The sequence below is a fragment of the Poecilia reticulata genome, chromosome 6, assembly GCF_904066995.2.
Source record: "Poecilia reticulata chromosome 6, P_reticulata-male-v2, whole genome shotgun sequence".
Taxonomy (NCBI): domain Eukaryota; kingdom Metazoa; phylum Chordata; class Actinopteri; order Cyprinodontiformes; family Poeciliidae; genus Poecilia; species Poecilia reticulata.
The window spans coordinates 3,761,637-3,777,873 of record NC_088835.1 but is presented as its reverse complement, the minus strand read 5'-3'; the positions used below and the strand labels follow the sequence as shown (position 1 = coordinate 3,777,873).

The following is a 16,237-nucleotide window of genomic DNA, read 5'->3' as shown; positions in this document are numbered from 1 at the left end:
CAAGAAGGTTCTGGGTTCGATTCCTGGCACGGGTCTTTCTGTATGGAGTTTGCATGTTCTCCCTGTGCATGGTGGGTTTTCTCCGGGTACTCCGGTTTCCTCCCACAGTCCAAAAACATGACTGTCAGGTTAAATGGCCTCTCCAAATTGTCCCTGTGTGTGTGTGTGTGTGTGTGTGTGTGTGTGTATCTCTTTGTTGCCCTGCGACAGACTGGCGACCTGTCCAGGGTGTACCTCGTCTCTCGCCCAGAATGTCAGCTGGAGATAGGCACCAACACCCCTCCCGAGCCCACTAACATACAAGGGTGTAAAGAAAATGGACGGAGTTACTTAATTACAGTCATATGTTAAGTATAATTTAAATGCTTATTATTATTACAAAAAGGTGATGTGAAAAATAATTAAATTCAAAGCTTTATTTATGATTTATTTTGACAAAAGGGAAGAGAGAGGAAGTCTTTTATTTTGAAGAATGCTTAACAGGATCTAATTTTTTGTCTTTTGCCACTATCTAGCCTTCTGTTTATTTTGGTTGCTTGGTTACGAACAGCCGTTGCCGTTATGCACCTATTGTACTGTTCAATAAAAATGTTTTACAGAAAATGTTCAGCAAATACATCTGAGCCTCCGTTTTAATCGCTCTTTAGCCATTTCCCGAATCAGAAGCTACAAACGGAAGCCAACTCCAGCTTCGATCCAGACAGTCAGGAACGCCGCCACAGCTAGAGAACCAAACTGACGTTTCCTTCTGTGCAGCCCGTTCTGTGTAGGATCCTGCTCAGAGTAGCTATTAATGGTTTTAACCACAGCATCCATATCCGTGTAGACCAAACATGAAGGGAAACCTGACCAATTCATGTCAGCCACTGTACTAGCCTAGCATAATACCGCCACTTCCTGGACATAGAATTATCGTTTTAACAAGATACGTATCACGTTTTAACAAGATACATATCACGTTTTAACAAGATACATATCACGTTTTAACAAGATACGTATCACGTTTTAACAAGATACATATCACGTTTTAACAAGATACGCAACACGTTTTAACAAGATACGTATCACGTTTTAACAAGATACATATCACGTTTTAACAAGATACATATCACGTTTTAACAAGATAACTATCACGTTTTAACAAGATACATATCACGTTTTAACAAGATACGCAACACGTTTTAACAAGATACATATCACGTTTTAACAAGATACGCAACACGTTTTAACAAGATACATATCACGTTTTAACAAGATACATATCACGTTTTAACAAGATAACTATCACGTTTTAACAAGATAACTATCACGTTTTAACAAGATACATATCACGTTTTAACAAGATACGCAACACGTTTTAACAAGATACATATCACGTTTTAACAAGATACATATCACGTTTTAACAAGATACGTATCACGTTTTAACAAGATACATATCACGTTTTAACAAGATACATATCACGTTTTAACAAGATACTTATCACGTTTTAACAAGATACATATCACGTTTTAACAAGATACATATCACGTTTTAACAAGATACGTATCACGTTTTAACAAGATACATATCACGTTTTAACAAGATACATATCACGTTTTAACAAGATAACTATCACGTTTTAACAAGATACATATCACGTTTTAACAAGATACGCAACACGTTTTAACAAGATACATATCACGTTTTAACAAGATACGTATCACGTTTTAACAAGATACATATCACGTTTTAACAAGATAACTATCACGTTTTAACAAGATATGTATCACGTTTTAACAAGATAGTATCACGTTATAACGTGATATGTATCACGTTATAACAAGATACGTATCACGTTATAACGTGATAGCGCTCGAATTTTTTTTTTCCTGCGTGATAGCAATGCGCTTCCGTAGTGATGGGATCTGGATTCACGGTGAATATTAACTAAACCGTATAAAATGCGACTAAATAACCGATGTTTTTATGATTGTAATTTAACGGATAAAAATAGTACATGACCGATTTTTTTTTTATGTTGTCAGTCAAGATAACTGATAACAAAAAAAGTCTAGCGCCGCCTGCCGCCTGACTCCAACTCACACATCTTCATTCACAGTCTTACTTGTAAATCGATTTTTCATTTCTTGGACATTTTGATGTTAGCTTGTCGATGTCTCAGTTATATTCGCTGGGAAAATCAATAAGCAGCTTGAGGTGACTCTGCTGCTCATTACGGCAAGAAGCCGTAATGTTGGCTGGTAACAATCGGAATGCATTATGGGAGATGTAGTTTGTAGTCAATTCGTGCTCAAAACCTATTTTAAGTCAAACATGTGCCTATAAAACGGTGGGGTGACACATGTGGTTTAAACTATTTCTGGTATCACTTATTTCTGCTTCTGCTAGTTTATGCTGTTTGATACGTTTCACTGCTCAACAGTTTATGGTTCTGTACTAATTTCTGCTTCTGCTTCACTGTTCAACTCTTTCTACTTTTTCTATTTCTTCTGCTTTCTTCTACTTCTTAAGTTTTTCTCTACTTTTTCTTGCATTTCTGCAGCAGTCATTCTACAAATATGCATTCTCACAGCTGTTTCTCTACGAACAGCTATTTTTCTAGTTTGTTATCCAGTCTTCCATATGTTTTACTAACTTCAACTACTTCTACTATCTTCAACTAATTGTGCTAATTCATATATCAAAACGTTCAGCTTTTTCTGGAGATGTGTGCTATACAAGGTGAAAAAAAAGTATACAGTATACTTCAAACATACTTAAATTTATGAAAGTACACTTTAAGTATACTAAATATTAAGTGTACTACCTATAAGTATATCTGAAGTATACTAAAAATACACTTGTACCAATTTCGAAATTAGAACTTTAAACACACTTAAACATAATTGTACCAAAATACACTTTTAATATATTAAAATAAATTTAAATCAATCAATATCAATAATATTAAGTGAACAAAATATGAATGAATATGTATGAATTTTTAAGTGCCTTAATAATCTTTTACTATTTATTAAAATTGCATACAATAAAAAAATGATAATCATGATATAATTTTTAAGAAATTATCCAATCAATTTTCAGATGTGTGATGTAAAACCTTATAATCAATGGCATTAGCTCCAGTTCATACTCCAGACCAGATGGTGGCGGTATTGCACACTTTCATTTACTTAAAAAACGCCACAAAGAGAAGAAAAAACTTGAAGCAGGGAAGATAACAGACGCTGTTCAAATTCGCCATTTTTACTCGCATAATATTGCCTTAAATGTAGAGAGGACCTTGACAATAGTTACTAATTTTGGTAAATTCAAGCTGGTGACGTCCTAGTCCAAGTTAGACGACAACACAACAGGACAACAACTGATGGAAATGAAATGTGTTTCACAAAAGGAGCCCAGAGGGACGAAGGCTGCTAAGTGTTGCTAGCTGGTGGTAAGTTTGCTTATTAATTATCTTCATTTAAACAATGCAGTTAATATATATAACTTATGTTGGTTTCATAAATAATTATTTTATAAATTTTATTGTGACTTGTATGATTATTACAATAGTAATCATTCAGCTTCATGTTATAACTGCATGGAGGCTGTTTGTTGCGACTTATACTTTAATTCATAAACTAACCTGGTTTTAATTAAGCTCCATAAGACAGAGAGACTTTGATATTGTGAAGTTGTTCTAACTCGTTCATCAATGATTTTATCTTCAACATATGTTTGCAGTCTAAGCAAATGAAGATGAAAGAGGAAGCCAGAGAAATCAGGTGTTAGGAAACCTAAAGACTTTCTGTCTCAGAAGAAGCTTTGACTCCACCAGATCACCAACCAGCTCTGAGGATGAACCTCCACATCGTCTTCATGATGTAAGTTTGATTTTTCAATGAGGAGCTAGCTACATTTTCAACAACAAAAACTGCTGTGTTACCAACACCAAGTGCTTAATTAACATGATTTGATTTAAAGATAACTGGACATAAATTTTCTCTTCTTGTTAATCTAACATTTATCTTTCTTTTTTTATTATTTGTTGTTGGCTTTCAGGACCCTGTGATGGACTGGTGACCTGTCCATGGTGAACCCTGCCTCTCATCTGATGGCTGCTAGAGATGGGCACCACCAGCCCCCCTTGCTACCCTGCAAGAATCAGTGGGTTCAGATCATGGATGGAAAGATTTTAAGGTAGTTTGTCTCCTTAAGTCCACACTTAAAACAGCTTCATAGTTATTGCCAACATCAACTGATTCTATGACATTGCTGACTATTTTTTTATACTTCTAACATAAACAGGCAAAGAAGACACCCAGAAATGTTTTTCCACCTGAGGCATCTGGTCCCAATCATCATTAGTTCTTATGATGTCACATACATGGTGAGTCCACAACGTCTTAAAATTGTAAGTATTATTTTTTTATTTGCCATTTTTCTGTTTTCTTTAAATAGAAATAGTTTCTCTGTTTAATTGCTCTATTGTTCTTTTTTGTAGGTTCCTGTAAGGTGCAGTGAACGGGAATGTTCTGTCGTTGATCCTCACTTTCATGTTTTATTGTCACACTTAAATTTTCATGTTCATGTGTTCACTTTTGATGTGTAAACTGATAATTTATGTAAAGTTCATAAAGTTGTGAGTAAAACTGGACAATTTTAAAATGTCGGTAATAAAACAAAATATTTGAATTACCTTGGGCATCTTGTGTAATTAATCTTTCCTTGTAATTGTAGCCTAAAACAATGTAAGTATTGTAGTGTAGTTATGCATGTCATTTACAAAATGGGTACGTAGGAATAAAGACTTTTATGAGTAAGTAAAATTGTACTTTATTAGCAATGGCAGGAAATCAAAAATAAAAGTTAAGTGTAATTTAAATACATTTCTAATATATTAATAGTATATTTTAAATATATTTGAAGTATATGAAATATATATTTGTAATATAATTCTGAGACAGAATTATTACACTCAAAATATAATAATTATAGCAAAATATAATAATAAAGCTCTGAAATATTATATTTAAAAAGTATTAAGTACACTAAGTACACTTGAAGTTGTTCCAAAAAAGTATGTATAGTATACTAAAATATGCTATTAGTTGTAATTTAATTTAATACTATTTAAATACTACTAAAGTATACTAAGCACAAAATTAGTTGTTCCAAAATAGTACAGTTTAAGTACATCTATAAAAGTATACTAAAGTATGTTAAAATTTAGTATACTAAAGTATACTTTTTTTTCACCTGGGATGACTTTTGGTAAACTTCACTATTGCACTTTTTGAAATAATTGCCCTTTTGTGCACATTTTTGCCCTTTTGAAATTCATGGTGGAATTCTGTAATTGTTGTCAGTTGCTTGAGTGTACACTCCAGTAACTGCTCACAGGACGAAAGATGTGATTTTCGTCAGCTATTGACACCTTGTTCTGCCGTGCGCATGGACATTGAGGGCTTTCGGCAAGAGGTTTTAGTCAGAGTGGAGCACTGCCAAAAATGGTCAAAAACGCTGTGTGTTCGTGTTCCCCTATCACCCCCCTCCCCTTGTGCCTAGCAGAGGTTTTTGTATTTAAATGAAGTTGCTGAGTGCCATGCAAATGCAAACCAACTATTGAGCACCACCTATTGACTCTTATTCATTTTGTAGCTAAACCTTTTTACCTTCTGTTCACCATAAAGAAGTATGTTTGGAGAAAACAGTCTATCTTATCCATTAAAATATATATTACATGTGTGTTAGGAGCACTGAAAAACTTAGTTTTGGTTGAATTTATGATATAAAAGAAGAATATGCATGATTACATACAATAGACTTTTGTGAAACGTGATCTTTGACATTCCTCCTATCTGAAGATTTATCTTGTGATGGGAGGAATTGCACAACTTAATCAAAAATAAAAATAAAAAACATGTTCCAGAGTGGTTCATTGTACATAAAGTATTTTTGTGAATAATATTCAAACTAATGTTAATGTTCACTGCTTTAAAGACCCAGAGTCATGCTATATTGGAGTGGTAGTGGTCATTCCACATCACAATACTGGACTTAAGATTTTTCAGTATTCAGTTGCTTAACTCTTAAGTTTAAATTGAAGAACAAAATGGTTGAAAGTTTGTGATACCTTCTGATAGAGTATAAACATTTCTATTATTTTTTTAAGTTTTTAGTTAAGCACTAAATATAACTCACTGATTATGAATCATATTCTGTATAAACTAAAAAGGAGACAGCTCAAAGTGGAATTGAGTAAATAAACATATATACATCTAAAAACATTTTAGCAATTAATTATAATAAAAATAAAATATACTGTCACGTAACTTTTGAAAAAATAACTTTTAGAATGTATTTTTTTGTCAACTTTCATTTAACACTCCAGTCCAGTTGGTGGCAGTAATGCGCTTTCATAGTCGGTCAAGCAGCCGCCATTAAACTCCAGAAGAAGATTTACACTGGCGGTAACGAGTGCTAACCATAGACATGAATACGTAGATCCCTCATGGATCGCTGAGTCCTACGTAAAACCGTCCGCCATCTTCTATGTGGCAGCAGAGGATCGGAGCTCCTTAAGTCCTGCGCTGTGTGTTTCAACCGTTTTACGAAACAAACTGGATTCATTAGGATTACCAGTGTTCCCAGTATAATAAATACATGTTTTATTCTTTCACTTTTTGTGTATTTTTAAATATCTCAATCTGAAGTATTTGTGCAATAACGTAGCTTTTATAATGAAATAAACATGATTTACTCTGTTAGAATAATTTTCACTCTTTGTTGTCAATAGCAGAGTTGACATACTGTAATATTTATTCTCTGGAAAAAAAAGTAAGAAAAATATGTAGTTTAATGTTTGACAATGATTTATAAATCAAAAGTCATTTCTCAATGTATAAAAAATACAATAAAATTATTTGTTTCTTGTCTTGAAAAGTTAAATGTACATTAAATTATGTAAATATATTCTTTAATAAAACACTGTAAAAGTGTGTCTGTTCATCAATTTCAATATAAAAATTATCAGAATCATTTCTATCAAAACATTGTGCTCTTTATTCAGAAATGCCCCAAAACAAATAATCACATCAAGAGTTAGAAACGCTGTCTTTAGTACATTTTTGAGGTGGGACAAAGTACAGCCTGAACAAGCTGCCTTAGAATCACACCAAACATCGATGCACACATAGACTGGGAGATTTACAGACTTTGTTTTGTGTGCATGTCACACACAAAGCATAACCGTAACAATCTCTTAGGTGCCTACTGCAGCCCTGGTGTTGATTAAATGTGTAATACAATGGTTCATGTGCCATCTGTTGGTGCATTTACTAATCTGTAAGACCGATCACCTTTAAAAAGATGTAGCTTTTTTAGCATGACCTTTGATGCATCTTTCAGTGCAGCAAGGGTCCCAATTGTAAAACTCACAATACACATTACTGTCCTGAAACGTGGTGTAGAGTGGTGAAGACCCAGGTTGTTTGACCAAATGCTGATGGTTTTAATGAAGAATTTACAAAATACAAAGTCCAGACAGCAGAGGTGAGCAAAAATGCAAAGAGCTCAGACACTGGTAGACTGAACAAGGGCAGCGTAGACGACTTTAGACTTGGACATGACAGGGAACAAGAGACACAGGTTTGTTTAAATACTTTGGGAAAATAATCTGGGGAAACAAGTGACAGCTGGGGGAAATCAAGGGGCAGACGGTTGACACAGGAACTAAACACACAGAAAACCAAATCCTCACAATTACTTTTAAAAAAATGGATGCTGATGATGTTTGACCTTTGACACTGTTGGAATCTGTACAGTAAAAAGTAAAGTCAGTGAACAAAGAATAAATGTAAAGATGCTGAATCTGTGTTTGTCTTGCTGGGTATCTGTTATGTTCACATTCAAGAATCTCTTATAAAGCTGGGTTTAAGGCTCAGAGTGGTTCTCTGTGTACATTTTATAACTTATAAAAAATTATTTTGTTCTTCATACGCAGTCAGTTTCAAATCATTTGCCTCGTGTTCAGAACAAATCTGATTAGTACACACCCTTTGCATTCATCCACAAACTTTACTGTTTTATTGAGAAGTTGTGGTATGAAGTGACAGCACTTTCTCGTTGAGATGTTGAATTGATTTTTGTTTACAAAGAAAAATGTGAAAAGATTGGAGTGTACTCTAGCAGCTTCTAAGATCTACTAGCTGATATTTGTAGATGTATATTATTTGGGAAGGTGAGAAAATGTTTTATCCCTACTTCTATGAACCTGCTGATGCGTTTCTTGCTTCATCTGCACTCAGTGAAATAAATGATCTCACAACACAGAAACCATCTGGACCCAATTATAGTAATATTTTATTTTTAATTAATGAATAAATGAATAATTTAGTGTTTTTTGTAATGACATAAGTTTGGTTAGAGTAACAAGCCCTTTCACATGAAAATCCTCTCCCCCATTTGTTCCCAGTTCTCTTTTTGATCCAGCCATCGTTTCATATCAACACATTAAGACTATAAAATGTATGTATTAGTATCACAAACAACATTTTTATTTACTTCTTTAGTCAGTTTAAGGTTCATACATCACATTGTTTTGACTTTACCTGTTTTGTATTGTCCACTTGACAGCACATCAGCTCACGAGTCAAACAGGATGGAGCCTCAGTGCTTCATGAAGCTTCATCTCACCATTACTAGTTGGCAGTAGCAGCACAAGCACTGACTCCTTTCCTCTTCCTCTGTTTGGTCATCTTCATTACTCCTGGTGATTTCTACATTCCCATCAATTTCAAGGCACTCCGGTCCAAATTGAAAAGTCTTCATATTGTTGCTCATTGCTGTTTTGGCTGGACAGAGCGAGTGCAGTCAGACCTAGCAGACATTACAGGGTTTCCCCCAGTGTTTTAAATGCCTGGTGGGCCACCAGGCTTTACTTGTGCCCCCACAAGGTTAAGTATTGCTTAATTACTTAAGTACTTTTAAAATGTTTAAATTTTTTAAGATTTTATTGTTGGTGTTCAGGTATTAATCTATAAATAATAAATGCTGAGGACTTCCAAAAATAAATATTTCAAACTAGATAAGCCAGATAAAAGCCCATGAATTGTTAACACACCAGGTAGCTGATCAGGTAAGAGGAAGATTCTTTTGACACTTTGAGGCCTGTTTTCTCCCTCATCTTGTTTCCAGAGTGCCAACATTCAAATGACCATATCGTCTTCCTTTTTTTATTGGCATGTGCTGGAAATCATTAGAAATCTTAGAATCTACACTTTCAGAATTTGTAAATAATTCAAAACACCCTCTGGGAGACTTATTCCTGGACACTCACAATGTATTTATTGTTCACTAGCACATAGGTTGACCAGCATAAACAATTATTACTATTTGTTTTCACCTTTGACCAAATGTTCTGCCTCCTCTTTACCTTAATTCCATAGACAGGAAAGCGTTCTTGTAAAACAGCTTATATCTTACCAAAACATTTATGGGTTGTAACTCGTTTCTATGCATGAATTCAACTGTGTCCGTACACTTTGTATGCATAACGCTTTTGTATTCCCTAAATCTATTAATGTGAAGTAATGATGGATTAAGAAGTCATTTAAAGAAGCTAAAGTGTGTCTGGAGCCAGTGCAGACCAGAGAGGATGGACTCAGACTGGCCCAGGACCAGAAGAGGAGTGTTTGAAGCATTTCTGCCCTCTCTTTGAGGAGCCAAAAGGAAAAACACTACATCAACTAATTTACATCGTGAAGCACCCTAAGACTGTTGACCTTTGCACCCACAGTCTCTATTCTCTCCACAGGGGGAGTCTCTCTCTATCTTTAGCTCTGAAAAAGATTAGAATGTTCCTTTCACACTAACTCCTCTTAAGGATCTATTGCACATATTTAATTATGAGATGTTCCTTTTTTCAGCCTAAACATTGTTACTGTGTTTTGTCACCCTTGTTGCATTTTTAAAAGTCAATCAACGCCTCCTTTGCTTTCAGTTACTTGTAAATATTTATGACAGTACGGTTGGCAAAGATCTCCCCCAGTCGCAGCCACACCAGGGTTTTATGTTTTATCAGCAAGTTGAAATGATCTGGTCTTCACCAGGTTATCATATTATCTTCATCTAACATCAAGTTCACAAACAATTGTTTTCCCACTATTATTAAACAGAAACAAAGGCAAAATAAAAAAAATGGTGTAAGCAAAGTAAACCACAAGTATGGCTGTTTGGAGGAATTGAAGAAGAAAACCTCTTTATGAAAGAACCTCATGATGTTCCTACAAGACGAAAGATGAGAATTTTGCCTATAGTGCACAGCTCTGTGTTTGGATAAAATAAAACTGTATACTGTACAGTATATTTATTTATTCATTTGTATTCAGTCATTTAAATTACTTACATTGCACTTGGATATAAATGTTTAAAATTTTTAGCACTTATGGTTATATTTGTATTTGTATTAACACTTTGGATGGAGTAGCTTGTCAGCTAGTAAGCAATTTCCCCCTGTGGATCAATAAATTATATTATTCTATTCTGTTGTTATTTGGCCAGAAGAAGCCTAATGAGAAATGTGCATTAGAAACCTGGTGGTGGAGCAAAAATAATCATTTAATCTGTTCCAGCTGTTCAATCTGTGAACCCTGTGAATCTCATTCAAAGCTTTCAATCAAAGGTGATTGTAAGCTTTGATCTGTCCAAGAGCTGAATCTAGACCTTCATTATTATTATTATTATTATTATTATTATTATTATTATTATTGCTTGGCTCATAGAAGCAATGAAGCAGAGTTGCAAGTGACTGACAGGTTAAAGCTGCTACATAACATTTAAAAACCAGGTTTACTCAGTTTTTAATACACAACTTTTCATTTTGGCTTAATAAAGAATGACAACATTAAAACAGTCACTGAATTTGCAGGTTAAATAATCTTTTCAAAACGTTCCTTATTAATGTTTATTATGTCCTGAAATAAAACCCAAAAGCTGGAAGAAGTGAGATGGGAATTATTGAAACATGTGGATGTCTTTGAGGTTCCACATTCTCTCAGTTTTGGTTTAAGGAACTGAATCCTGTTTTGTTTCAAGCAAACATTAAAATCGTGGGATTATTGTTTCAGATTTGACTTGTTAAAATGTTTAATTACATTAAGCCTAAAACGTAAATTGTAATGAAGCTGTCAGAAAACAGTCTTACATCATGTTTCCTTTCTGTAAATGCATTATTATTATTATTATTATTATTATTATTATTATTATTATTATTATTATTATTATTATTGTGAATATGTGTATGAAAGCATGAATTCATGATGATAGTGTGAGGCTACCATCATGCTTTGGAGTCCTTGTCATTTTATATATATTGTAGGTCTTTTAGCTCTCAGATCTTATTTAATCAAGAAAACCAAAATAATTAAACAGATAAATCATTTATATCAACATATTTAAACGTTTGTTTTTATATGAATTGTAAAAAACATTTTTTATGGAAGGTGTGGAGAGTTTGGAAGCCTACTTTGAAAGGAATGTCCAAAGGTTACAGGAATAAATAAAAAACGAGGAGAGAAAGAAAGAAAGAAAGAAAGAAAGAAAGAAAGAAAGAAAGAAAGAAAGAAAGAAAGAAAGAAAGAAAGAAAGAAAGAAAGAAAGAAAGAAAGAAAGAAAGAAAGAAAGAAAGAAAGAAAGAAAGAAAGAAAGATTCTGGAAACAAAATCAAATAGGAGTCGAACAGTTTTACAAATCTCTTGAGAGACATTCGACATATAATTTGTCATTTTAGTATTTTTGAACCATTTGGAGCTAATTGAAGCCATTAAAGTGATAAACAAAAAACAATTACACACATCAATACACATATACTTACATATATATCGGCTCCAAAATTAACCTAGTAATAAAAAGTAGGATAGGGAGAGACGGCTTGATACATTCATTTTTGAATGGTTATATGACCACAAGAATTATGGAATAATAAACATAATAATAATAATAATAATAATAATAATAATAATAATAATAATAATAATAATATTATTATTATTATTATTATTATTATTATTATTATTATTATTATTATATTGTTGTTGTTGTTATTTTTGGATGTTGCGGGTTTTAAAACGGTATGTTCTCCTTCAGGGACTGAAATCTCACAGCTAATAGTTTTAAAAGTATCAGACGAGCCAAAGGAGAGAAAAATGAACAACATGCATCTGTTGATGAATTGGCCTAGATTTCTACCGAAGCCTTGTCTTTATTAATAACGAGAATAGTAATAAAACTTTGTGAGTTGACTGATGGCATTTTGTGTTTGTGGTTCATGTTTCCGTGTTTCTGCGGGAGACGCTGGTGACAGGATGGGCTGGGCGGGTTGCTGTCAGCTCCTGTTCCTGCAGGCGCCATCTGTGTGACGGACTGGGGGATAAAAAGTTGTTCCGGTAAAAGACGGTGGACAAACCGGGATTGAAAGTCGTCACATCGCTGCTTTGAAATCCATTTTCTGCCGGAACCGTTTGATGGCCCAGGTCCACGCGCTCCCAGCTCTGATGTGAAGGTGACCGCTAGTGACCTCGAGACCACAACGATATTAAAATGCTGTCACGCGCAGCCACAAGTGGACCTGGGATTCATCAAGTTCCCTGCAGTTGAGCAGGAGTTGTGCCAGCCTCCTCCTCCTCCTCCTCCTCTTCCTCCTCTTTCTCCTCTTTCTCCTGCAGAGACACGGAACTCAGAATCGACGGAGAAGAACTGAGCAAATGATCTACTTTTCCCGTGTCCTTCCAGGGCGGTAACGATCAGCGGGTCTCGACACTCCGCACGCAGCCATCGAACGAGCTGCGGCCGCCCGCTTTGCCATCATTAGGCGTGAAAACAGGCTGTGATTAAGAGGGGCTTCCCCGGCAGATGATGCCCTTTCCTGCGGGCCGCTGAGGAGCAGCGCCGACCCCTCGCTCCTTCCACTACTTTGTTGTTGTTGTCTTTGTGTGGCTGATGCGAACATGATGGACGGTTCTCTCTGCCGCCCAGCGGGTATCCTCGGCGCCCCCCCGGCCACCGGGAGCCAGTCCGCGGGCTCAGACATGCTCACCTCCGGCGGCAGCACTAAGCCTCTCGCTTTCTCCATCGACCGGATTATGGCCAGGACACCCGAACCCAAGTCGATACCGCTCAGCACCTGGTTCCAGACCTCTCCCATGGGGAAGCCCGACGTGTGTCCGTCCTCACTGCACTGCATGATCCCGCTGGTACCGCTCGGGTATGAGGCAGGCCACCGACTCAGTATCAGCGGGCTGGATCCGGGCCACTTGGACGGCGCTCACCTGCCGGCTCCTGTAGACATTTTGGGATTCGGGTTGAATTACCGAACCCAGCAGGAGGACTCCGTTGTGAGCCAAAGCGGCGGTCAGTACAAACTTTTCAGACCGCGGGTGGTGAACCAGTCCTCCCTCTCCACCGTGGGCACCATGTGCTACCTGAACTGCACTGGCGATGGAGGCGCCTGCGCCCCGCCGGCCGGCCTGGTTAACCTGCACCCGATGGCCTCGTACCTCCTCACCGCCAGACACAAAGCCCTCATCGCGGAAAAGAGCAAACAGCAGGGCGGGGAGCGCTACTCGGTGTCCGGTGTGCAGGCCTTCAAGCAGCTCTGTCCCAGCCAGATCCAGCACTACATGAAGGAAAGGGATCAAATGCTCACTGACAAGATGTTTAAAGGTTCACCGGCAGCAGCGGCCCGACTGAGCGGCTCCTGTTCCGGCAGCAAACCCAAAGTGTTCACCTGCGAGGTCTGCGGAAAGGTGAGCCGGAGCCGGGCGACTTCCAGCAGCCTGCAGCAGCGGTGCGACACTGCGGGGCTTTTATCGCCTTTTAAACATTTTTTTAATCTGTCTTAATATGGCAAAAGTTTGATTTTTATGACTGGTTTACCAAAAATATAATACTTTTACTTTTCAACATTTAAATTTGGACACAGTCAAAAAGGAAAGGTATTACATTTGTAAATAAAGAAACGAATTAATAAAATAGACCCTCATTTATTACTTGCTTTTCAACGCTGGTTTTTTTCTTTGTTTTCTTCTGTTGGATAAACAATTTATGTCTCTTCTTGCTGCTCGAACGGGACAATAGAGGCCCAATAGATAAGAAACGCCAAAATTATTACTATTTTTATTTATGTTTTGCTATTTAAAAAATTCAGCAATTCCAGATTTTCGTTAAAAGAAAATAACACGAAGGAGCGACTCGCTGCGGCGTTTTATCATCTGATGGGAGCCGGAGCCCAAAACCAACTCCGCTAATGAGACGAGACTGGATGTGATCCGTCAGAATCCAGGGGGAAACTGGATTGTTTTGGGGGTCTGGGGGGCTGGTTTGTTTTGTTTCTTTTTTGAAACTTGATGACTTACAATAAAAAAAGCTTATAATAATAATAATAATAATAATAATAATAATAATAATAATAATAATAATAATAATAATAATAAAGCAGTAGGTGTAATCTGATCTTAGTCTTCGTTCCTCTTCTCATTCCTCTCAGGTGTTTAACGCGCACTACAACCTGACCCGCCACATGCCGGTGCACACCGGCGCGCGGCCGTTCATCTGTAAGGTCTGCGGGAAAGGCTTCCGTCAGGCCAGCACGCTGTGCCGACACAAGATCATCCACACTCAGGTGAGACCGCAGCGCTGCTCTGCGGGCCGCATGCGGTGCATCTGGGACTCTGTTTTCATTTCATGTTTTAATTCTGCAAAATGTTTTGAATCAAAATTATTAAGCCTGTTTATTGATTGATTGATTTGTCTTTTTGGAAAATTATTTGCTGGTCTATTTACTATTTTATGTATAAATGCAAATCATGTTTAGTTCGTTCTAAAACGGTTGAATAACATTCAACCAGCGATCAACTTTAAAAATGTATTTTATTTATAACATTTTTCCAGATTGAGCCAGAAAACCCACGTTCGCAGTAATTTATTTTGTGAAAGATTTTACCGAACAACATATTATTTCAAAGTTTTTAAGAAACAGGGGGGTAAAACAGTATGGATAAAAATATCAGCATAAAATGAAATTTAATTTTCCAGTCAGCTGCCCCGCGTTTTTTCTTTAAAGCTAATTTAATGAGATTGCTTCTGAACAGTTAGTGCTATGGCTTAAAATATTTGTTCTGTGATTAAAAATAAAAAGCTTTTAATGAGTGAAATTAAAAGTCTGTATTTTAGTTACACTGTAAAATTACTCAAGTTAAAATAACAACTTTTCTGGTAACCATTATCCCGCAGATTCCACGTGTTTTCTCATTATTACATTATATTTGAATTCTACTCTGAAACTAACACATAGTTTGTAGGTTACATGGGCAGGCTTCTACAAAACTCAACAGTAAAAAAAAAAAAAAAAACTAAATTGGACCACCGTTAGGCTAACATTCTCAAAAAGCTTCAAATTAGAACACTAACAGATAATAAAATAATTGTAATATGTATTGATGTTTTACAATTTTACTGGAGAATATGAAAGATAAGTGACACAATGTTGAGGAATAAATTGGCCAGTTATTCAGGTAGAATGTGTGAAAATAGAAATATAATGTAATAATAGCCCTTGTTATTATTTAATCTGATTTAATCTTAATTAAATCAGATTAACTGTAGTAAAGAAGCATAGATTTCCATTTGAGTATAAAAATATGGATAGACATTCTATAGACATGTTTAAATACATAAGCTTTATGAGTATTCTGAAAATGTTTTATCAGACAGAATATTTTTTGTTAAAATAAAATACTTTAATGTGAAATTTAACATAACCTGAAATCATAAAAATACCTGCTAAGTATCCATACATCCCTACAGTATTGCTTAGAATGTGTTGGGTATATTTTAAAGATAGTTAATCCCCAGTGACATGATTAATTAAAAAAATATCTCACAAATCTTTTTACAGGAAAAACCTCACAAGTGTAACCAGTGTGGGAAAGCCTTCAACCGGAGCTCCACGCTCAACACGCACACTCGGATCCATGCGGGATACAAACCGTTTGTGTGCGAGTTCTGTGGGAAAGGATTCCACCAGAAAGGTGAGAAAAAACAACATGAAGGGAATCCTCTGGACCAAAGCTCTTCCTCTGACACCTTTCATTTGATGCTCTGTGTTTTACCTGGAAGACGTGATTGAAGGAGTAAATCCATTTCTTTTGTCATACTTTAAACCAAATGAATTGACTTCTTGTGGAGTGAGCTT

At 36.0% G+C, this 16,237-nt stretch overlaps 1 protein-coding gene and 1 long non-coding RNA gene across 4 annotated transcripts in view; both read left to right on the top strand.

Moving 5' to 3' along the window:
• Nucleotides 1-1,647: 1,647 nt before the first annotated feature.
• Nucleotides 1,648-7,959, top strand: LOC145551904 (uncharacterized). Of its 3 annotated transcripts, XR_014087773.1 has the most exons (5): nucleotides 1,650-3,439; nucleotides 3,730-3,869; nucleotides 4,048-4,185; nucleotides 4,294-4,399; nucleotides 4,490-7,959. It is a non-coding gene; the product is annotated as an uncharacterized LOC145551904 (long non-coding RNA). The 3 variants fall into 3 exon arrangements; XR_014087774.1 differs by having other exon boundaries at nucleotides 1,648-3,869; nucleotides 4,294-4,375; XR_014087772.1 differs by having other exon boundaries at nucleotides 1,648-3,869.
• A 3,496-nt stretch (nucleotides 7,960-11,455) lies between these two features.
• Nucleotides 11,456-16,237, top strand: part of fezf1 (FEZ family zinc finger 1) — an 8,380-nt gene continuing 3,598 nt past the window's right edge. The window contains exons 1-3 of the mRNA XM_008410949.3: nucleotides 11,456-13,790; nucleotides 14,531-14,665; nucleotides 15,941-16,073. Of these exons, the coding sequence (XP_008409171.1) occupies nucleotides 12,993-13,790; nucleotides 14,531-14,665; nucleotides 15,941-16,073 (1,066 nt within the window). The 5' untranslated portion in view covers nucleotides 11,456-12,992. The remainder of the gene's footprint in view (nucleotides 13,791-14,530; nucleotides 14,666-15,940; nucleotides 16,074-16,237) is intronic.